This window comes from Sphaerodactylus townsendi, linkage group LG04 (genome assembly GCF_021028975.2).
Source record: "Sphaerodactylus townsendi isolate TG3544 linkage group LG04, MPM_Stown_v2.3, whole genome shotgun sequence".
NCBI classification, from domain to species: domain Eukaryota; kingdom Metazoa; phylum Chordata; class Lepidosauria; order Squamata; family Sphaerodactylidae; genus Sphaerodactylus; species Sphaerodactylus townsendi.
The window spans coordinates 54989628-55013657 of record NC_059428.1 but is presented as its reverse complement, the minus strand read 5'-3'; the positions used below and the strand labels follow the sequence as shown (position 1 = coordinate 55013657).

The 24030-nt window shown below is 42.5% G+C and overlaps 1 protein-coding gene across 1 annotated transcript; it reads left to right on the top strand.

Moving 5' to 3' along the window:
* The first annotated feature begins 889 nt into the window (after positions 1–889).
* LOC125430813 (1,4-alpha-glucan-branching enzyme-like) lies at positions 890–5318 on the top strand. Its single transcript, XM_048493055.1, has 3 exons — positions 890–1270; positions 1927–2037; positions 5125–5318. The coding sequence occupies exons 1-3, from the start codon at positions 1184–1186 to the stop codon at positions 5302–5304; spliced, it is 378 nt and encodes a 125-aa protein (XP_048349012.1). The 5' UTR covers positions 890–1183; the 3' UTR covers positions 5305–5318.
* The last annotated feature ends 18712 nt before the right edge of the window (positions 5319–24030 follow it).

Genomic DNA, 24030 nt, shown 5'->3' with positions numbered 1-24030 from the left:
AAAACTGCAAAGATTGTCATGCCCTTATATAAAGCAGTGATGAATGCGACCGCACTTGGAGTACTGTGTCCAGTTCTGGTCGCCACATCTCAAAAAAAAGGATATTGAGGAGATAGAAAAAAAAAGTGCAGAGAAAGGGCAACAAAAAAAGGATGATTGAGGGGACTGGAGCACCTTCCCTATGGAGGAGAGGCTGCAGCGCTTTGGGGACTCTTTTAGTTTGGAGAGGAGGCTGACTGAGGGGGGATATGATTGAAGTCTATAAAATTATGCATGGGGTAGAAAATGTTGACAGAGAGAAATTTTTCTCTCTTTCTCACAATACTAGAACCAGGGGGCATTCATTGAAAATGCTGGGGGGAAGAATTAGGGACTCATAAAAGGAAAACACTTCTTCACTCAACGTGTGATTGGTGTTTGGAATATGCTGCCACAGGAGGTGGTGATGGCCACTAACCTGGATAGCTTTAAAAGGGGCTCGGACAGATTTATGGAGGAGAAGTCGATTTATGGCTACCAATCTTGATCCTCCTTGATCTGAGATTGCAAATGCCTTAACAGTCCAGGTGCTCGGGAGCAACAGCCGCAGAAGGCCATTGCGTTCACATCCTACATGTGAGCTCCCAAAGGCACCTGGTGGGCCACTGCGAGTAGCAGAGAGCTGGACTAGATGGACTTTGGTCTGATCCAGCTGGCTTGTTCTTATGTTCTTCTTATGTTCTTAACTGGTTGTGGTAGGTTTTCCAGGCTGTGTGGCCATGGTCTGGTGGATCTTGTTCCTAACGTTTCACCTGCATCTGTGGCCAGCCATAGATGCAGGTGAAACATTAGGAACAAGATCCACCAGGCCACGGCAACACAGCCTGGAAAACCCACAACAATCAGTATTATATGAACTCCACGAAGGGGTTCAGGCATATGTATATGCTTTTTTTCCATCCCATTTTATTCCCATACCATACCTGTAAGGTAGATTATAAGTGATGCTGGCTAGCCTAAGATCAACCACTGATCTTTGCAGCAAAAATGAAATTTATCTCCATGTCTCCTCAGTATATATGATTGTTACTCTCTCCCCCTTCACTTGGCCCATAAGTTTTCTTAATTTCAGGCTACAGGTTTGTTAACTCTTGTCAGATAATAATTTTATTTGTTTTGTATATTTTTCAAGGATGTTTCTGGAATGCCAGCCATTGCTCGACCAGTTATGGAAGGAGGAGGTGGATTTGATTACCGGCTAGCCATGGCCATTCCTGACAAATGGATTCAGGTCAGAATTCTTATGTTCCTCTGAGTTTATTTTTATAAATGTCAGTAAAATCTTTACTATTCAGCACTTAAATAACCAGAAGGCAAGCTTCTCAGTCACCTTAGCCTTATGTTAGTGCTCTGTGCACATCAAGAAAATCTGGTGGAGAGATGGTTGGGGGTGGGGGGTGTCTTCCCTAATTCACTTGGTGGAAAAAATGTTTTGTTTATGCTTACTCCAAAGACCAGCATAATATGTAACAATTATGATTCTATTTCATATGATTCATGTATTTAGTGGCTTGATTTTTGAATGAAACTTTGTACATTCTTACACTTATCTAAACTTTGTCAATCCTTGCATTTAGCTTTAAAACATATATTTGCTGGGTTCTCTGTCACCCAGGAGCAATTTTAGGGGGTTGTTGGGGGAGGATGAAGGAATTGCCTTCCTTGGCTCACAGATATCTAGACAGGGTTCAAGTTATTAATTGTACATCTAGAAATTATGTAGTTCCAGTACAGTTCAAATAAGGGCATTTGGGACATCAAAAGTTAGAACTTTGAATTTTGGAAATCTTGGAATATTAATGTTAGTTTTCTAATTTCATAGCATGGACAGAAATGCAATATAGTGCAACAGAACCAGAACTAATTTAGACTGATTTTCTTTTCCAGTATCTGAAGGAGTATAAGGATGAAGAATGGAATATGGGCAATATAGTGTTTACACTAACAAACAGGCGCCATGGAGAAAAATATGTTACATATTCAGAGAGTCATGACCAGGTACTGGAGCAAAGCTAAGAGGAAAAAATGTAGTTCTGAAATAATGTTGGAAAAGCTGGTATATATTTTGAACACATTCTCGAACAATGCATTGTGTTGCTCTCTTGGAAATGTTCAAAGGAATGAAACTCCAGAGCAATCCATGAATACCAGTCTTGTCAGTAAGATAAAAAATATTTGGCATTTATATAGCCCTTATGGAGTGCTCCTTATATTCTTACTTTTATAATTGCAACAACCATGTAAAGGAATACGTTATCTGTATATTATACATGGGAGACTGAAGCTGGGAGGGAATAGACTTTTCTAAGCCCATGTGGTGAGATTTGTTAGGAATGTTATTTGAAACAGAATTAGGTTTCACAAGTCAGTCTCTTAGTCACAGCTCTATGTCAGAGGTTGAGTCCAGGACAAAATTTCCACTGATAGGTGTGTTTTTTTCACTGATTCCTCCCTCTGATTCCTCCCTCTGTCATGCCATGTTATTCCTAAGGGTCTTCTATACTGTAGCAGCAGCACTGGAATAGGAAAGGGGGTTGTGTGCTGCATCTAGAGGAGAAAGGAAGACAAATCTTGATCTGTTGATAGAAATTCTTTCTGACAGTGAAGGTTTTCTGTGACATCATGCCCCTGTTTTTTAACCATAGCAAGGATTGCTGGGTACAGTAAAGATGCTGCAAAAAAGTAATCTCTGTTGAATGTATGTGTACTTCTCCAGTAAAGAAATGTATTTATTATTATTGATTTCTCTTCAGACATTTGGAACAGGTTTTGCATTCCCATAGATACACATCTAGGCATTGGACTCAGTCAAGCAGAGGTGACTGTGAGTTCCAATAATGGTTTAGCCAGGGTGTTGCACCTCTTCCCTGTTGTACTGTTACTTTTAGACTGAGATGCTTCACAGATTGATATTTCTTGTAATAGGCAAAGACCATGATTTAATTTAAAAGGTGACTAAATAAATAAATTGGTTGAGTGAACTGGCAGCTGTGATTAGGTTTTTATTATAGATTTCAAGTTTGTGTTGAACTCTTTGGATTAGGATATTTGCAGTACTCCTATCAGTAAAGAGATAAATCAGCTTATCTCTGACCCTAGCATTTAGCAGTCACTGAAATGTTATTGGACATCCTCAAAAAGTCCTGAAGGTCATTGAGGCTGGAATACAGACCCTGACTGAATAGCCCAGGCTAGCCTGATCTTGCCCAGTCTCAGAAGATAGGTAGGGTTGACCTCAACTGCTTGGATGGGAGACTCCAAAGAATATCAGGGTCAAGACATAGAGTAGGCAAACCACCTCTCTTGCCTTGAAAACCCCACTGGGAGTAACCATAAGTCAGATGTGACCTGACAGTTGTGTGTTTTCATGGGGAGGGAGGACAGGCTTGAGTGGCAAGGGATTAGAGTTTAACTTTCAGGCATGTTTTACTAATAGGTGTCATGCAGTTTTCTGCCAGTTAAGATACTTATTTTGAGTTGATATATTTGTACTGGCTTTTAAGCAGGTGTTGTCAACCCAAGTCATTGGCATGTGTTGGATTATAAATATAGATAAAGTTTATTTTTTTTCATTTTCTCTAAGATACATATTTAAATATTTGTGTGGAAGCAGATGTATTTATTTTTACATGATGACTGCTTTGATGCAGGAATCCAAGTCGAAACATTCCTCTGCCACAAACTCACTGAGCAGTCTTATACAACTCTACTTCTCACTTTCAGCCTATCCATTTGCTTTATGGGAATAATACTGGTCTAGCTTAAAAGGTCAATTGTCAGCATGGAAAGTGTTTTCTGTTCCAAGAGTCCTATATAGATGCTAAGTATTATCATTTTGAGGCACTCATTTGAGTATATGTTGATCATACTGAATCATTGTAAACTGGCTAACTAAATGAAACCCAGACATCTTCTGTGAAAATACTTTGTAAATCACCTAGAAATAACATATTTCATAATTACTTTCTTAAATTTACTATTTTGTTAGAATTGACATATTTTGTGGGAATAATTGTTGTAAGGCAATTATTGATTTTGCATGCATGGAACTGAATCGGGAGTGCAATTCTAGAGGAGGAATTGTGGAGCAGTCACACCACCACCATAGAGGCCTATTGCACTGTGTCCAGCAAGCCAATAGACATGCCTCCCCAGCCTCCAAGGAATTTCTCTATACTGCTCCATGGGCTGTGCCTTTTTGCCAGTGTAGGTCAAATTGGAGTGTTCTCAGGCTGAAAGGATTTCAGAAGCTGACTAAAACCAGCCCACCCCAGAAATGCCTTCTTCAGCCCAGTGTAAGTTCTGTGATGGAGGAGAGCTGGTGCCAAAGTGGAACTGGTGCCCAATCATTGTGCTGCCATGAGGTCCTCCAACACCAGCATAATCAGCTCTATGCTGGTGTAAATGACCCTTAGACAAGGGGCATTTACTCTGGTGCCAGGTCAACCCCTCCCCCAAGATTGCACTGTAAGTCTCACTCTGAAATCTTATACTATATTTTATACAGATTCAAAGGTTTTATTAGGGTAGAGGAAGTAGGAATGTTTCAGCAGCTATCAAAGTATTTTATATGAAAGTGTTAACACAACTTCTTTATGGGGCACCTCTTTGTATCACTGCTAATAAGATTATGCTTGAAAGAGTCCAATCAAAATTTTTAAGAATCATATTTCAAACTCCTCCAGGAGTCTTAAATTCCGCTTAGAGGCATGTTTAGTTACCGTGGAGGCAAGTCTATGGATTGCCTCATTTTCTCTATGGTTAAAACTGTCCTTCTTCACAAATGGCCTTGCTTACCTTGTCTTATTGGATTCCTTCATTTTCCAATGGAGCAAGGCAGTGGAGCAGAAATTGAGATATTATGGCATTTCACAGCAATTCCTTCAATCCATGAACTATACCCAAGCAAAGGCACTTGTTAAACAAAGAGTTTTAGATGTGGAGAGTATTTCATAATGTCCTGTATGTGTTTTTTTTTAACTTTTTGGAGAGTATGTTGTTTATGAAGATCAAATCTCCTTTCTATCCCAAGAATCAGTGGCATGCAGAAAATTTCTGTTCACACACCTTTGTTTATTTCCCTAGGCCCTTGTCGGTGATAAGACTCTGGCATTTTGGCTGATGGATGCAGAGATGTATACCAATATGAGTATTCTCTCACCTCTCACTCCAGTTATTGATCGAGGAATACAACTTCATAAAATAATTCGCCTCATTACTCATGCACTTGGAGGAGAAGGATATCTTAACTTTATGGGTAAGTGATTCTGGATTTCACCACAATGAAATGAACTAGCTTTACAACATTGAGTTTTTGGGCTTTATTATCATACTGAAAAGCTAACAGAAAAGGTTTGAGTGTGTTTTTCCCCCTGCCATCTATTAGTTCATTGTGAGACAGCAAAGTTTATTTAGCTTTTTCCTTTGGGTTTGTGTCAGTTCAGATCACCACAGGAACTTCTCACTTCCATAACATCATTTGTCTTATTATACCAGTTCATCAGCAGAAGGCAGAACAAAGGTAAACATGGACAGTTGTCCTGCATAAGCATAATTAAAATGCATAATACGAATGCTAAATTGTGAAACTCTCATTTACTTCTGTGGGATATATAAAAAAGGAGAAGCAGCCTGTTCCCTTCAGGCTGAAGTTGCCCTGGTAGCTCTGCCTCTGGCTCACAGTGCCAATTGAGCTCCAACCAGAGCAGAGGGTTGTTTTTGTTGTTGTTTCTTTCTCTTTTTTAAAAAAAATCTACACATTTTCAAATGTCACATTTTTAAAAATCTGGGATTTGCCCTTGGCCCCAATCTCTCTTTTTTGCAAATTTGGATTTTTCTGAAATCATATTGGTTTTCCCTGGTTGGCAGAATGCCATTGGTAGCTGCTGCTGGCCCTACTGAATTGATTTTATTATCCATTCAAGGAGCTAGATCTTGACTGTTAGATACAGTGATGACTGAGCTAGCTTGTTCTTAATTTCCTGTCAACCCACTCAGTTGTAACGGATCATAAATCTGCATCTCATAGTCTGACAGGAATTTTTTCTAGTAATGACATTGTTGCTGCTATAAATATCTAAACATATTTCAAATAATGCTGGCAGTTGTAACTGCATTCATATGGTTTCTGAAAGATCACAGTTCTGTTCTCATTCTTATATTATTTCATCTATAAAATAAAGCTGAAAGTGTTTTGGTGTTTCTACCAGATTTACCATGATAGCACAATCGTATCATAATCAGTAGATTATGTTATGACTAATAGCAAAGCCCATTGTGGGGGAGATGTAATGGGCCCTACTAAAAGGTTGAAAAGAAAGCATCTCCCTCTGCAATGGGCTTTAGTGGGACTGCAGTGTCCCCTAGGCCCCCTCCCACTCTTAGTGTGACACTTTATGAGTTTCTGGGTCTGCATCTCGGGGGTGAGAGAGGCTGGAGAGATGTGGGCTGGGGTACATTGGAAGATGAGGATAGGGGGAGGATGGAGAGGAGTGGCTTGGGATGGGGGTTGGGCAGCAAGGTGAGGGTTGGGCTGGAAGAGGATGGAACCAAAGGGCTTGGGATGGCAAGAGGTTTGAAAGGGGAGGCTTGGGATGGGGGAGGGGGGAAAGGTGAGGGTTCTAGTAGGACAGTGTGGCAAGGTAAAGCCTGGGCTGGGGGGAGGGCCGTAAGGTAAGACTGGGGGGAGGGTTAGAAGCTGTGACTAGGGGTGGGGGGGGAGGGTGGCAAGGGGTGGAGAGGATGGGGAGGATGAAAGGGGTGAATCAAAGTGAAGGAGGGTAGGAATGGGTGGCTAGGGGTGGGTCGCAAGAGGTAACTAAAGTTGGATGAGGGTGGCAGTGGGTGGCTAGGAGTGGGGGAGGGTTGGAAGGTGTGGCTAGGGATGGGGTTAGATGGGTGGCAAGAGTGGTTAGAGATAGGGAAGACGACAAGGGATGGCTGGCTAAGGGTGGGGAGTGGGGGAGGGTGGCAAGAGGTAGCTAGGAATGGGGGAGGGTGGAAAGGGGTAGATCAGGTTGAAGGAGGATGGTACGGGGCAGCTACAGGTGGGAGAGGGGAGAATTTAGATAGTGGGAGGGGGAGGCAGGGAAGCTTTGCAGGGCCCATGGAGGGCCCGGTTGGAAAGTTCTGGGGGCAAGGGAAAGAAGAGGCTTACTGGGCCCCCGGAGGGCCCAACTGGGATGTCATAGAAGTGGGGGGAAGGGGAGGTGTTTGCTGGGCCCATGGAGGGCTCAGGTGGGGAGCCCTGGGGGAGGGTGGGGAAGTGGAGGGGCTAGTCAGGCCCATGGAGGGCTGGTTGGGTAGTCCTGTGGGCGGGGAGGGAAGGAAAGCATCTTGCAGAGCCATGGTGGGCCCATCTGGGGAAGGCTTTGTCAGGTTGCAGAGTAGCTGCTCCACTGCCTGGCAATGGTCAATGGGAATGCAGGACGCAAAAGGCTTGGGTCCCTGTGCGTCCTGTACCATAATTGGCTAAGAGTTCATCACTGGACATTCGAACCCTTAGCCAATTGTAAGATAAAGTGCAAAAACCTTAACATATTAAATATGTCATATAAATAGAGGTCACATTTGCACACATAATTACATTGACACCTAGCTTGTATTTTTTTTAAAGTTGTGTATTGTTTCTACATATCTTCAATGCTATACCAGAATTGCAAAGGTATCCTAGGCTCAAAAAGATTGGGGACCCCTGTCAAGCAAGCAAGCAAGCCTTTATTGGCATAGACAACAGTACAACAATAGTAAAAAAAACTGATTAAAAACATATATAGTACAGGAAATAAATGTTAAGTGGAGGGAAATCTACTGGCATTTAGTAATTTCCAGGAGAAAGTCTGCCACTATCATACAGAGAGAAGGATCAGGATTGTCCAGCAAGTAGTGTCATATCTTTAATGGATAAATAATGAAACAATATTGCTTCAGAGTGAGATATGGGTGTTTTTTTTCATACAATGCACAGGGGATACATTGGTACTTAGTACCTTTTGTGTTATCTTACAGAGCTCTCTTTCTTCCTTTTCACTTTTTTTCTTATAGTTTGCATGCAGCCGATTGAGAATAGTATTACGTTTATCTACCTTTAAAGGGTTGAAACAAACTTAAAAAACAGAACTGGGTTGGCAGGATCATATATGTTTCAGTATTAGTGGTTGGTGCTAGTCTGGTTTTCCATTTACTTGTTTGCCTCAGGACAGTCGGTGTTCAACCCAAGTGAGCTATGAAGTGGCATTTTTCATAGCTGCCATAAATTCTCTAAATATTCTACATAAAAGGTGACATTTGACCACATGAATCTGTCTTCTTCAGAATCAATCCACCAGTATCAGTGACCAGAGCTGGAGCGAGGGGAAACAGCGCCAAGGGCACGTGTGCGCCCCACCCTCCTGCCATGTCCCTGCCTGTCCATGCCATGCCCCCACACTGGCACGCACCTGGTGCATCATGCACCCCCTGCTCCATTGGCGCTACACCACTGTCAGTGTCAATATTGTCTAGTCTGTCTGGCAACAGCACTCCAGAGTCTGATGCAGACGTATCCTACTATCTAGAGATGGTTGGGACTGAGCCTGGGCCTTCTGTATGACAAAAATATTTACCACTGAGCTAAGGTCCCTACCTAATTGATTCTTTAAATACTTACTCAGCAAGCTTAGACTTGATTGCAACAATCTATGAATAATTACTTTACTTAACAGAATTTTTTACATATAAAATGCTGCTTTTGGATCCCTGTCTATATTTAATATATGGGAGGTAGGAATTATTTTTTGCTGATCTAGACTGTGATAGTCTCAAGGTATTTTTGGAAAATTTGGTGAACAAAGCAAGGTTAACCATGAATTTGGGGGAGGGCTTCTACTTCTTAGCAAATAAACATATATATTAGACCAAAGATAGATATGACAAATCCCATTGTGGTTCAGCTGCTGGAAGCTAGATCATTTTCCCTTGTTTTATTCAGAGACATCTATTGATTTGTGATAGATTACTTTTACATGTGTAGTGTTAAAGCAGTATGATAAATTGTGTATTTTGCAGTGTAACAGATCTGTAGGAAGAAATGTTTAGCAATAGGAATTCTAATGAATAATTTCATTCCCTCTGTATCTTGCAATAGCAGAAAATGTGACAAATTCATGCTGGGACTCGTTTCTTTTGAAATCAATAGATTTTTAGTCTTAGCACATTTAAAATAAAAGGGACTGAAATTTTTTCTGTCTGAACAGATTATTAAGGAGCCGCAAAAGACTGTAGTATAAGAGGCTTTACCCTAACATTTTTTCTGGGAAGAAAATAGTGAATAGAAACTCTGATTATGTATGTACACTGTAAGAGGTATTGAAATTAGTCTCTCCATGTAGACACCAGAATATAGTAAAGCTAGAATTCTAAGGGAGATTTTGTAATCCATTGCAGCATGAGTGAAGAACTCAATCAGTCCATGAATTTCTTATACAGATTCTGAACACTGATGGAAAAGAAATATCCCAAAACTAGATGATGAAGGTCATCCAGCAGTGTGGCTTTTCCCTTCAATCAAATTGTCCATCATTAACTCCATCCACATTACACTATGACAGCATATCTCTACCATTTTGCCTACCAATTCTTTTCTCTGCTAAAGTGCAAAAGTGTAGACTTGGATTCCTTGAAGCTTATACAATTTTTTTAGAGTGCATTTGCATTCATTGCTGCAATGAGCAATATTATCAGATAGTACAAGGCAAGTAGGAAGAGAAAAAAGCAGGGAACAGAGAGCACTGTTCATTTTAATAAACCAGTGGCTTTTCTACTGAATACTTTCCTCCCCAAATGTCAAGGTGATACAAAACTTCCTTGTGTCACCAGGAGAAATCTCAAATAGTGCTTCTCTTAGGAGAAATTGCACATACATATGTAAACATGGGACCAGCTCATCTGCTCAGGAACATTTGAAAACTGACAAGAAGACCCACTTATGTTGGAGAAAGACTTTGCAATTCAGAGGTTAACAGCCAGTTCTGTTTTTCTGATATGCAAAGTATGCATTATCTTTAAAAAGTGTTGGAACTTCAGTGCAAAGGTACTCCAAATAGCAGAACAGTTGCACCTCTGTTCCTTATAATAGCCCCCCCCAAAAAAAACCCAAAACATAATAATTCTTAGAAAAAATAGAAAGGTGATGGGGAAAGAACAAAAATAATGGATTGATTGTGTTGTTTAAAACTTTTGTTACAACCATATATAAGAATTATGATAATTGTGGTACATTTCACTAGTGTAGCTCTATCCTGAGTCTGCCTCTTGGATAAAATCCCTAAAGATCCTCTTCTGTTATAAATAATTACTTAGCAGGGAGCAGATTTATTCATAGTGTTACAGGATATCATTCACTACATTACAGCAAGAGGTGTCCCTGGGCATGTACAGAATATACTTCCCTCACTACTAAGTAACTACAACCAGTATTCATTTATCTGAGTTAGAGAAGGAAGGCCACCCAGTAATAGGTGTGATTTCCAAATTCTTACTTCAGAAACTGAATACTAAGAGTGTAGTTCAAGGGGGGCCGAAACTGCATTGGAAGCATCGTGAGCCCTACATCAACATTCATGCCCTATGCCATAACCATGCCCACTATGCTGGTGTTGGACCTTCCTGTTGGACCTTTGCGTTGATGTACAGTGGCCGAATCTGGAAGTGCTGGCCCTTGTGTTTATGGACCTGTGCCGACGTCATGGAAAGTGTTCTGGGGGCATTCCCAGGGTTCTTTCATGCAGGGAACACCACCTACCAGTGGCATGAACTTAAGTCACTGAAAGTGTGGCATAAGTCGTTCTTCACAATGGGCTTACTTCCTGGGGGAGTAAAGGTTTTTCCCTTCTCCCCTGTTGCTCTCACAACCAATTGCACTGACATTGTCCCCAGCCACTTCTCTACCCTCCCTTTTAGATTGGGCTGTAAGAACTCACTGGGCTCGTGAAAAGTTAGATGAAGAGGAATCAGATGGGGTGGGTAGTTGAACTCCGTGAGGGTTCAGAGCTTTCAAACACAAGAATTCACTGCATTTGTTCTGTTTTTTGGGGGGGACGGGAATCACCAGAGAGTTGTAAAATGTACAAACAATAATCTAGTTATCTGTAGGATTTAGGTTCACAAAAGTATTAACACAAGTTTTCATTGATGATTTTCTACTGCATCATGAGCTCCATTCAAGATGCTGATAATGACTTGTAAATTCTGCAAGGGGTGAAATGTTGAGTAAATCTTACCAGATGTGATATAATGTCCAGAAAGGATACACTGCCAAATTATTTATGATTCCAAATCCAAACAAGAGCATCTTAATGGAAGAATTTCTGCAAAATATTATGGCTAGCTACCCTTCTAGTTTTTTTAGTCCTTAATCCAATTTCCTAATGCTTAATCCATTTTCTTAATCCTTAATCACCCTGGTTTTCCTGGTATTTTGGAGAAGGCAGTCTTTTATTCTGCCAAGACAGAATCCAAGTTTAGATAGACATAGCATGCCTTTTATTTTAATGTTATGCATTTATATTATTATCATTAAAATCATATTTTAACACATATGTAGATCTATGTTCTTCAGATCGTTATGAACTCAGAAATATAACTGTTCTATGATATTACTTGCTCTCAGTGATCCATCCATGTGTATGTGTGTTTTCAGAGGAAGAAGGGGGCATGTGACAACATCCTGTTGATTTCAATCATAAAAACCTCCTGTGTGGTTTATAGTAGCAATGCACTGCTAGTCTCTCAGATTAGGGAGCCTGACAACCATAATTCAGACTGTGGCCAAACTTGCAGCTGTTTAGCCAACATTGTTTTCATTTTGCCTGGTTTGTGCAAATTTAATTTATGTCTTTTCAGGAAGGGAATTTGAACATAGAATGAAAGTGATCAGGGTGATTTAAAGAAAGTTGACAATATGGAGGATGTATTCTACCCAAAGAAATAGCTTAATTAAAATCTTGATTTTATCTGAGATCTCACCCAATGTTCATTCTGAATTCTGAAAAGTATTCTACATTGTGTGAGATACTTTTTTTCCCTCTTGAACTTATTATCATTTAAATTCACTGAATAACACTTAAGTTCTAGAATAGGAAAGTGGATCTCTCTATTCACTATTTCCATAGAACACAATTATATGAAGTATATGTGTGTATCATACCTTCTCCCCTCCCCTCCCGTCCCCTCCCCTCCCCTTCCCTCCCCTCCCCAGTGATCACAGTAGTGTTGGATACCAGTCTGCTTCTTTTCAGAAGATCCTAAAGCTATCATGCTTTACTGCTCAGAGCAGGATGAGGAATCGTGGCCTAAACTGAGCCTTCATAAATTAAACCAAGCCTATCCTTCATCTATCATTTCATTTCTATCATTTCAATTATATTTGTACCCCACCCTATCCCCAAAGGGCTCAGAGCGGCTAACTACATGATAAACAATACATTTCAACAATATAGCAATAACAAACAGTAACAGTAATAAAATACATAAGACTAAATAGAACCAATTTCAGATGGCGGCTAAACATTTCAGGCTATACAAATTATAAAAACCAAAACAGCAGCATTCACAGACAATTCAGGTATCAACTAAATCCATACAATATCTAATACATCAATATAATCAATACATTAACAACATCAGAGTAGCAATACACAACAATCAAGTAGAAATATATTGATACATTTCCAACCAAATGTTTCCAACGCATCCATATATAAACTTCATGACAATACATAATCAATAAACTAATTTAAGCAACAAGGCAAAAAATAACAGTACAATATACACTATAAAACATTACCAATAAACTAAAACTACCCTGTAAGACTAAACTACCCTTCACTATAACTGCTGCAAGAATAACCTAGTAGAGCTACCTAGTTCCTGCTCTACTCCTGACAACATATAAGAGAAACTACAATCCCTAGCTAAATACAAGAGAACTAAGTCACAAATACAGACAAACAACTCCTGGTAGCCTATACACCTAATATTAAACTACATTTCGGCAGAGCCAGCGAAAGTGGTGATGTAAATGTTCAGTACAGGGAGGCCAGCAGTTCTTCTGGTATTTCTGCCACCAACTCTGTTGTTTAATCTGTTGTTGGCAAGCTGTTGGGAATCACAGTCAGTATAGTGCCCCAAAGGCACCCCCCAACCACAAACAGTACAGACAAGTTTAAAAACGTCCACCATTGCCACCATGGGAAATCCAAGTCCATCACTGCGGGAAAACCTCTGCCACCAGTTCTCCTTTGCTCGGCGCCTTACTCCTCGATGTGACAAGATGTACCTCTCACCAACTTGCACCCACTTGTACCATTTCGGTGGGGCTCACTCTCGTTGTTGCAGGGGGGTCTCTGCCACTGACCTCCTCCCATTCCACTCACTAATACAGCTATCACCACCAGCATCTTGTATCTGCTGCCGTGAAGGGAACTGCCGCCGCAGTAAAGCTCCTGCCACTAGTTCCCCACTGCTCAGACAATTGGGGGGGAGGCCTACCACCAGCCCCCCCCAACCGGGCTCCCCACAGATCGAACATGAGGTCTGTTACTAGTCCTGGGCATCAGTGGCTCTCAGCAGCAACACTGCGAGTCAACTACACAGATTTTTCCAGATGTGGATGTCCCATAGATTCATGCAAAGAAATTTTTGTAATCTTTTTTTCTTTACAAAAGTTATATTCTGCCTTTCTGCCCTCATGAAGACCACCAAGCAAACAGCAAATTAAAACATACATAGTAAAATCACATTTAAAAACCATAAACTGTTCCCCCCCCCAAAAAACACATTGTTAAAACAACTGAAACATAGCTAATATACATAGTGACATAAAAACAGCCATTAAAACATTAGTCAGAAAGGAGGAATCATGGAAGGAATACCAAATGAAGCAATAATGTCTTCAACCACTGATGGAAGATAGTAACAGAAAAAGACAGTTGAATCTTCTTGGAAAGAGAGTGTCCGGGCGCGGCCATGTCCTCAGCGCCCGGACTCAGCACAGCAGGCAGGGCAAGGGCTGGCAAAGGGAGAGACAGCAGGATAACAGCTGACAGAGTAAAAGCCAGCAGAGTGAGAGTTGGCAGGGAGGGGCCTCTCACAGCTGAACCGGCTGTGAGAGACAGTGATGAGCTGCAGCTGGGCCAAGAAGAGAACAAGATAAAAGAAGGGAAATGGGCCTCTGGAGCAGCCGCTGCAGCAGGGACTGGGGAGGGCGTTGGCAGGGGAAGGGGGTGGTAGAGAGGCGAGGAGCTTAGAAGGGGCTGCTGCCCAGCGCTGTGGGGGAACAGGCTGGGGAACCCCGGGCTTCACACCAGCTGTACACCCACCCCACCCCTGTGAAGCATAACAGGGTGGGGCAAGGAAGCCGGAGATGGGGAGAAACATTCAGAGGGCTCTCTTCTGTGAGGCAACAGAGAGAGGGAGAGGGGTCAGGCAAGCCGGTAGCTCTGACAAACAGCACCGGGACCCCAGGCCAGGGTACGGGAGGAGGGTACAAGGCGTGTCCTAACGCAAGGTGCCCTGTGGGCAAGACTGTTCCTTGGCCCTCAGGGCCAAGCTAATGTAGCATCGTCTGGGGAGTCCAACCCCCAGGTCAGGGAAGGTGGGTCGGTACAGCCACCTGCGGGGCTGGGGCAACTAGGGGAAATGCCACAGGTGGTGGAGAATGCGGGCAGTTTAGGAGTTGGCATTAGACTCTTGCCGCATATTCCTCGACCTCCAGGGTGGGCCCCAGCAGGACGAGGGTGTTTGTGACTGGCGGTGCTTAAAGCCCTGCATCCAGGGCCCGAGGCCCCATTGCCGGAAGGGAAACCTTCAGAAATAGAAGGGGCAATCGATTTCGCTCAGTTTGGGCAAGGGATGGCCGAACACCAGGCCAAGTTAACTCGTGAGTTGGCCCAGATACAGCAGGACACACACATGGCGCTGATGAAAGAGGACATGCAGAGGCAGGATGTGCAGAGTGCGGCTCTGCATGACCTCACTCAGAAAATGGGGGAGGTGGCGGGAAAGGGCGCCGGGGGCGTCCTAGGACTAGGGCGGCTCCTGCATGTCCCACTGACCAAACTGTCAAGGGAGGATGATGTCGACAGTTTCCTGGAGACTTTTGAAAGGACCGCAGAGGCCACGGGGTGGGCTAAGGACCAATGGGCTGTCTTGTTGGTGCCCTACCTGACAGGCGAGGCACAGGTCACGTCCGCCCTACGTGGCGGGATGCCTTGACTACCCAGCAGAAAACGCCATCCTAATAGATATGACATGCCTCCTGAGCTGCTATAGACAGAGGCTTCGTTCTCACATGTAAGAAGGGAGACAGGCCCCAGGTGGTCATGAATGGGCTAGTACAGGGGTAGGGAACCTTTAACACTCAAAGAGCCATTTGGACCCGTTTTCCATGGGAAAAGAAAACACTTGAAGCCGCAAATAATTTTTGACATTTAAAATAAAGATAACACTTTATATTTTGGGTTTTTTTATCTTTTACTCCGCTCATTCTGAGAAGTGCATGGATGCGTCCGCCCTGCTGCCTGCAGGGCGGGCAAGGATGGGGCCAGCGGCTTGGCCTCGCCGGCCGCCGGGAAAGTGCCCACCCCGCTCCAACAGGGCAGGCGAGAGGGGAAGCCCGCGGCGCGGCCCAGCCGGCCGTGGGCAGTTGGTGCGCCCACCCTGCAGGGCGGGCAAGGATGGGGCCAACGGCTCGGCTTGTGGAGCCGCAGTGCAAGGGCAGAAGAGCCTCATGCGGCTCTCGAGCTGCAGGTTCCCTACCCCTGGGCTAGTAGATTTGGCCATCCGGTGGCTGCTGCCCACCAGCCCGGATGTCACTCAGGTGGTAGACCTGATAGCCCTGGAGCAGTTTACCCACACAATATAGAAGGCCCTCTCCCAGATTGCCACCCACCTGATCCCAAAGGCAGGGGCACTGGAAACAGGGCCCTAACGGGTCTAGTTCAAAATAAATTATACCACTTCTGATTCTGGACCTTGGGACACCCTACAATTTACTTTCTATCTACAGAGAAAACAATAACTGCAGTATGGATCTTCTACATTGTACTTTGTATACTATATGTAGGATTGATTGTTTAGGCAATGGTACATGTAACAAAGTGGGTTTGTCAATTAGTTATCTGTAAGGGAACACAAAGAAACTGTTAAGGCTGTTAAAAATCATGGGGTACATTTAGTTTTTCTTTATACCCACCTTAGTACCAGTTTAGGAGAGATTTTAAAACATAATTTAGTAACTTTCTAAAGAACTGTGGACAGAACAAAAATAGATGTCCTAGCCTTTTTTGCTAATTCATTACCTTATTAATCTTCTCCTGCTTACCTTATTCACTGGTAGTTTCTTTTTCTATCCACTATTAAAATATCTCTAGTGGGGTTATAAGAATAGAAATTATATCCCCAAGAAGTACTACAATAAAAGTCCTATGAATTATGGCAGAAAATGATTTTTTGAAGGAATCTTTTAGTGAATCCGATTCTCAGGAAAACGCAAATGGAAAGTATTCTCTAGATTTAGTTGCACACTGGGGGCTGAGTATCTGCATTCCCTTAAGTTTATCACAGTATCCATGGCTGGTGTCAAGAATCAGAGATGGCTTCAGGAGTCAGTAGTATAGGCAGTTTCTGGGGCCTTGGAAAGATCAACTCCCAACCTGCTCCCTCATAACACCAGCTAAACACCAGCTAAACTGTGCCTGTTTACCTTTGCTGAATTCATGGCTTCAGCAAAGGAGCAGAAGAAAGAAAAAGAACCATTCATTGTGACTACTGTGTTATATTGTCACATGCTGAGGGTAGAAGGAGTTTCTCAAAAGATTAGGACATTCTTTCTCCCTTGAGAGAAAAAGAATGTGTCTGTGTGTCCACACTGCTACTTCCTGTCACTGCTATCTACTAAGGAACAGGAGGAGGAATAACAGGAATCACAAGCTAGGGCTGGTGATAATAGTGTTGTGTGTATTCATCCACCAAGGGAGAAAAAGAGGCCAAGGCTGGCCAATGTAAGTGTTCTTGTGTGGTTGATCCTTTTCATTGGTGCCTTGGCCTTAGAGAGAGCAGTCAGCTGTTCCATACTGTCAAAGCCCCACCCCCACCCCCTGGGTCTCACCTTGCTTACCCAGAGGATACCAGGAGACTGTGGCCAGGTCCTTTAGACCAAGAAACAGGGTTTCTGATTATTTCCCTACCAAGAGCAGGGGCTGTACTAACCACATCTTGTTTTCTGAGACAGAGAATATGTCTGTAACAAAGTCAGGCTTTGTCCAGTATCAAGCAAATGGGCCTTTATACAAGGCTGCCTAGTAAGCAAAAGCATCTTGCTGTTTTAATATCCTGCCAGGGCAAGATTTATACCTACATTAATATTTCACATAACCAAGTCAGTTGTCCCTAGTTCTAATTAATAAAACTCTGTGCTTGGTGTTATTTTTGTTTACTTGAGCTTGCTAATTTTCCAAACAGACTGCTTATCATCCCACTCAATAAGGTTGTTTATGATTTTACTCTGTTTAGATTCTCAGAATGTCTTGCCAGGTTTGTATAGAAGCTTCATCAAGCTGTCAACAGATCCCTTATATCAATTTGCATGGCTTACTGTCCTAATTGGGGACATTCCTTCAATTCACATATAGCGCTTGATAACTTATTAAATGAAAGGCCGCAGAAGGAAGAAAGTTGTTATTTATGTTCTGACTATTTTGGTTTAGGTTGGACAAATTGGGAAGTGAGCCTCATTTGCCCTGACCAAACATGGTAACATCTTTGAGACCCTCTTTGGTTGTAGTGAGTATTTGTACTGGCAACACATGACTCCTCCTCTTTCAGAGTAAGCCAGCCGAAGCTGATCAATGACAGAGTGGTACTTCTGGCCAGAGGTGGAGCTACCAGGGGTGGGGGTGGGGTGCACATTGCACTGGTCGCCTCACCCCTGGTGGCACCCTGCCCATCCCCATTCACTTATCTCAGTGAAACAGTGCAGGCTGGAGAAGCGGCCTGTTCCCTTCAGGCTGAAAACAGCCTGGTGGAAACTACACTTCCCAAATGATCTTGCAAGCCCCAAGGACTCATGGGAAGTGTAGTTCCCACCAGGCTGTTTTCAGCCTGAAGGGAACAGACCGCTTTTCCAGGCTGAACTAAGGTAAAGGGGGGCGGAAAACACAGAGTGCGCACCAGGCGCAGTATGGCTCAGATATGCCTCTGCTTACGGCCTTCTGTCACCTTGAAGAAGAGCCATGAGTAAGGGTGCAGCATGCAGCAGCACCTCAGCCTCTTCTCTATGGAGAGGCTCACAAGCAGCTTCTTGATGGGCTAGCAACCCAAAATCAGACTTGTGTATGTGTGTTTTTCCTTTTTCAAGTACAACCTTTTTCATCTACCTCAGTTTCTCTCTAACCCTACTTCATTGAGTAGCCCTCAGTAGTTACTTTGACTTTCCAATTAATTATCTACTAAACATTTGATTTTGAAATGTATTCGTTGGTTTTTATTTGGTTAAACATATTAAATACAAATACTTTCAAATTTTGGAATGAAATTTTGCAATTTCAAAAGGCTGATTTAATAATCAGGGATAAAGAGATTCATAATTAGTCCTATTCCCATCCCCTTATGAACCTTGACATAGTTGCAAAGTTTAACCACTAGCTGCTTTGTAACTTTAATGTGAACTTTCCACTCTATAGCTTTGTATCTTAAAATATATAGACAGATTAATTCAGTGTTACATCTTTCCAAGGGCTGAAATGTCCTTTCTGTGAGTCATGATTACCTATTAATCTCACTATTTGTATCATCAGTCATAGCATCAGTGATCCGTTCTATAGAAGGGAGGAAAAAATACAAGCCTCAGTTTGCCTTCTCTAGAGAATGATTGACTGATCTGATTGGTTCTGGCTGCTGTGCATTTGTCATGCCCCTTGTGTTGTGCCAGAGGAACTTGCATTTTCATGTTTGAAAGGGAATTGTCATTTTAGGTAGGTTTTTTTTTAATGTTCACAACTTGATCTTGGGAAAACAAAAAAAAACATTGCTGGAACTCCATATGTCTAAATGGATGGCCCAGGCACCATACTACCTGTCCTAAACACCAGGTGAAAGCTGACTAACATTGGCTCCCCCTCCCCCCCGGAACACCCCAGCCCACTCCCACCCCCATGCTGACATCCAATCAGACACCAGTGTTGTTCTGTAGCAGCCTTGAATTCTGCGTTTCACCACCCTGGAGCTGAGCAGCAGCTGGACACCAGCGCATTTGCTCCCTTCACTGGCAGCAGTACCTCTTATGCAACAGAGGGAGGAAACGTGCTGGCATGAGGATGTTAGAATGCCCTTTATGGGAAATCATTTTATCAGCTGAAACACTGTCCAACTTAACCAGCTTTCTGACTTTAGGAAATGTGTCTCATTTCTTAATACTTGCTATTAACGTTTTTATCATTCCAGCAGGCAGTATGAGAAATATCAGATTTTGAAGGGGTGCATATTCTCTGTCCCTTAACCGTATATAGATGATATGCCATCACTTTGGCACTTCCCCCCTTTTATTGCTTTAAGTTACTGTTTGTATTAAGAAATAAAAATGAAACAATGATTGTTTCTTTGTTCAATGAGCCATTAAATATGTAACAATCTAGAATACGTAATAAAAGCACTCTTACTGTAGTTAACTTGATTGCTATAAATTTATTCAAAGTATTATCAGTTTATGTAATTACGGTGTACTTTAAAAGCTATGTTTTATAAATCAGTTATTCTAAAAGTTATTCTAAAATACCTCATAAGGGGGGAAAGCAGATTGCAATGAAAGACATTTTATTATGTATAAGCATTTTCTTTTTGAGACTCTGAAGTGAGTCTTTGTAACAAGTTTTTTAAATGGTTTTGTATGCATTACTGACTTTGCTCATAATGGACGCTGAAGGGGGGAATACAATTTATTTCCTGTATTTCAAGCGCAAAACAGTTTCCAAGGAAAACTTCCAGCCTAGTTTTTGATCTCATCACAAAATCTTATTTGGAAGTGATAGCCTGCATATGCCTAACTTTTCTTTTCTGCTGTGAATGCTGTTCCAAATCTCTTGAGATTCAAGGGTAGAAGATGCTATAGATATTCAAATGAAGCTTATGGTGGCATCGAAATCTAGCTAATGCTTCTTTCACTCATAGTCATCAAGGAAGGCTGAAGAACACATAGCAGTGTTGCTCAATGATATTGTATATCGTCCATTCCTTACCCCATAACAAAAATAATGTATCTCTGTTTGTGAGATAATAATACCAGAAAAAATTTACTTGCTAGTAGCCACTAAAGCAAGTATGGAGATTCCCCACTCAGTTCTGTCATAGGAGAAATATATATTTTCTTTTTAAAAGAGAAAGTATGAAACCAATTTTGTTTTGGTTCTCCAGATGAATAATTGCTGTAATTCTATATAACTTCAAGATGTATGCTACGTATACATAGACCTCCCTTAAATCAGTCCTTACAGTATTGTTTTACCATTGTTATACAAAACAGAGGAACGCAATGACCCTCTTTGGCTGAGGAAATTAGCTGTAGAGCAAAAGGTCGCTTAGCGTGGCTTAAGGAATGTTGTGTAACTTGATTTATATATATATACTAGCAGGGTACCCGCGCTTCGCTACGGGAAGTGGGAAAAGCAGAATGCAGAAATGCAAATACTCCAGCTGTAAGAAATGCAAAGAACTCCACCCGTAAGAAGGTTGTGGTCAGTAATATCTTGGAGCGTCCTATTTAGGGCCTCAAAACCTCATGTGTGAGCCATGGTGCAGTCATGGTGCTGGGGTCCCGCTATGAGGCTTCCTATCCTGTGATTACAGCATCTGTAGGAAGTTGTTGAGTCACCCTGTAGCGGGTGCAGCAGAAGGAACGGGTTGCTATGCATTGAGGAGTGTGGTGTTGGATAGTAGGGCACCCGTGGTTCGGTACGTGTTGGTGAGCACGGCGTCTCTGAACTTCGGGGTGGCAGTCATCATACTTCTGTACAGGGTGGTTGTGAACTGAGGGGTGACATGCAGAATATTTCCTCACAGCCTACCTGTGGAGTGACGGGGTGGGTTTTGCATATGTTGCAGCAGCTTCCTGGCACTGTCTGTGTGTAATGCAATGGGTAAGTTGATGTGCGTATGTATAGGGGCATGTTCTCCCCTTTAGCCGCTTTCAGCAGAAGGAGACAGGTTCCTGTGTGCTGAGGAGTGCTTGGTGTTAGACAGGGCCCCTGTGATTACGCCTTGGCGTAAGTTGGTGATCACAGTGTCTGTATGGTGATTTGTTGAGATCACCCTGTATCAGTTGCAGAAGAAGGAAACAGAGTTGCTGCAATGCGTGGAGGAGTGTCGTGTTGGATAGCAGGGCACCCGTGGTTCGCTATGTGTTGGTGAGAGCTGTGTCTATATGAATGTCAGGGTGACAGGCAGCATACTTCTTTGCAGTGTGTTTGTGAACTGAGGGATGACATGCAGCATGTTTCCTCACAGCGTGCCTGTGGTGTGGCGGGGTGGGTTTTGCATGGTTTGCTTCAGCTTTCTGGTGCTGTCTGTGTGTAATGCAATCTGTAAGTTGCTGTGTGTCTGTAAGGCATCGCACCAGTGGATCAAGCATGCCTGTTGTTTGGTGGGCAGTACCACAGCTTGTCGATTTGGATAGTGGAGTTACAGCAGCAACGTGGCCGTCACTGAAAAGTCCTGTGACATGAAGCTGTATATGTAAACGCAGAATACCAATCACTGTTAGAGTGAGTGACTCATCAAAGGAACAGGGAAGCTGTTCCATTAGTGGGTATTCTCAGTGGGTTGTTCCATTTTCTTACCCGGGAGGCAGGAGGGAGAACCCTGGAAGGGACCCCTTCCTCCAGGAAATAATTCTGATTACCCCTGAGACAGCCTTTTATAGGCTTTCTTTGCAGTTGTCCAGTTGGATCCTCAGCGTCCACTGGATGCTGCAAATCTAACACATTTATAGTTTTTGTAATTAGTAGAGATAAATCCTCCCCTTTTAAAAATCTGGGAGTCTGTTTTATGTCCTCTGTGAGTGGATCGTCTGTATCTGAAAATTGAGTTTCCTCCTGTAAGCATTCACCCTCACTTAGATCCTCTATACCCAAGGGACTGTGTTGAGAGAAGCTAAATGGTCCAGGATCTAATGGAACAGCTCCCTCTGCTGGCTGTTGTGGCCATTGTCTGGTATTCTGGGAAGGCTGAAGTGCTCAACTGTCACCCACGAAATGTTCGGGCAGATGGGCAGAGATGAATAGGAAAAGGCTCAGAAAATAGCCTAATAACTTTCGAAGTTGACTTCAATATTTTTTGGAAATCCTTGCCCTATTGAGCGCCTTTTCGGGCACACATGAGGGAACCCAAGGCGTGCCAAATTTCAGAATAGCGAGGGTTTGGCGGTTTCTGAGTTCCATTGGCGAGTGAGTCAGTGATGGAATTCGCTTATGTATAGATAGATATTGCCTGTGTATATGGGTTTCAGCTTACTATAAGAAAGCAGCAGAGAGATTTTATTGGGAAAATAAGAAAATGGAATAAAATAAAATCTCACTTGCAGTCACTCAATTACTGGGGGTAAAAACATACACATACAAAGTTTCCTAGAATGTAATTTAGAGGTGAAGGATAGGTTTTGGACATAGAGAGAGAAGAGGGATGGGATGTTAAATATTATATTTACCAGTCTTGTAATGGATGTCCAGGAGACAGAGACCTAATGACTTGGCTCTGGATGATCAGTGCTGATGAAACAATATTATCGAGCACCATGGTGGTGTGTGATAATACTGAACACCTAACTGAGGTCTGGGGCGTGGTTTTATATGGAAAAACATGTCTTGGGGCAAAGGAAATCCTTGAAAAAAGAAATTTTCCTGTTGTCCAAGGTGATGTAATGGTCTTGAGTGTCAGACCATTGATCTTATAGCTGACCCTTTATCTTGATGGGTTTTGCCAGGTGCTGGACAAAACAGCTAACGACCCTTAATGGATATTGCAAAATAGATGCTCACAAGGAGAATGAGTCAGAGAAAATATTAAGAAATATAGACAAAAGGTAACTGGTTTCGCCCAAGTGTGCTGTTGTTCATATTCAAATTCTGTTTCCTGAGTATGTGCCAGGTCTGGGGGGTCCTTTAGACATTCTTGTCCAGTCCCAGTATGGCGTTTCTGAATTCACACAGGCTTTTCTGTTCAGGGCACTGTTCTGCCAGGTCTGACAGTCAGGTTGGCTACACTGTGTCTGCCAGAAATAAACAAGATCAGGCATCTTCAAATTGTGATGGCATCATAAAGCATGCCATGCTCAAACAGTGGGAATGGAAGATGCAAAATGAGATCCATGGGATCTGCCAAGGAGCTCTTGCAAGATATTGTTCTGTCCCCCATGTTGCTCAATATCTATATGAGACATGTGAGCAAGATCATACATAGTTTTGGAATTGGGTATCTTCACTAGGTAGGTTACATAGAACCATAACTGAACCATTTACATAGAACCATAACTGAATTGCCAGGAGTTGCCATTTCAGAGTTGAGCCAGTGCCTGAATGTGCTGGTCAAGTGGCTGAAAGACAGTAAACTGAACTCAATCCAGATACAGTTGAGGTTATGCTGATTGGTAAGAATGGGCTAGTACTTTACTATTATTGATGGGTTGCAACTTCCATTGAAGGAGTTGTATTGGGCCAGGTACCTTGTTAGAATAACTTGTAAATACAGTTGCAAAAGTGGTTTTCTTAGCTGCATTTAATTCAGAAGTTGATACCATTTCATTAGATATTTGATCAACACTATAGTAATTTCTAGGCTAGAATTCTTAAATGTCTTTTGTGGTGGGGCTGTTCTTGATGATTATTTAGAAACTTCAGGTTGGCCAAAATATACTGGTCCTTTTGAATCAGATTCTGCCCAGTGAAGTTTCTTCACTGGCTGTTTCTG

Coding starts and splice junctions, on each gene's coding strand:
- LOC125430813 (XM_048493055.1), top strand. CDS start 1,184: ATGCCAGCCATTGCTCGACCAGTTATGGAAGGAGGAGGTGGATTTGAT. Junction 1,271..1,926: donor TTCCTGACAAATGGATTCAG/GTCAGAATTCTT, acceptor TTTCTTTTCCAG/TATCTGAAGGAGTATAAGGA. Junction 2,038..5,124: donor ATTCAGAGAGTCATGACCAG/GTACTGGAGCAA, acceptor TTATTTCCCTAG/GCCCTTGTCGGTGATAAGAC.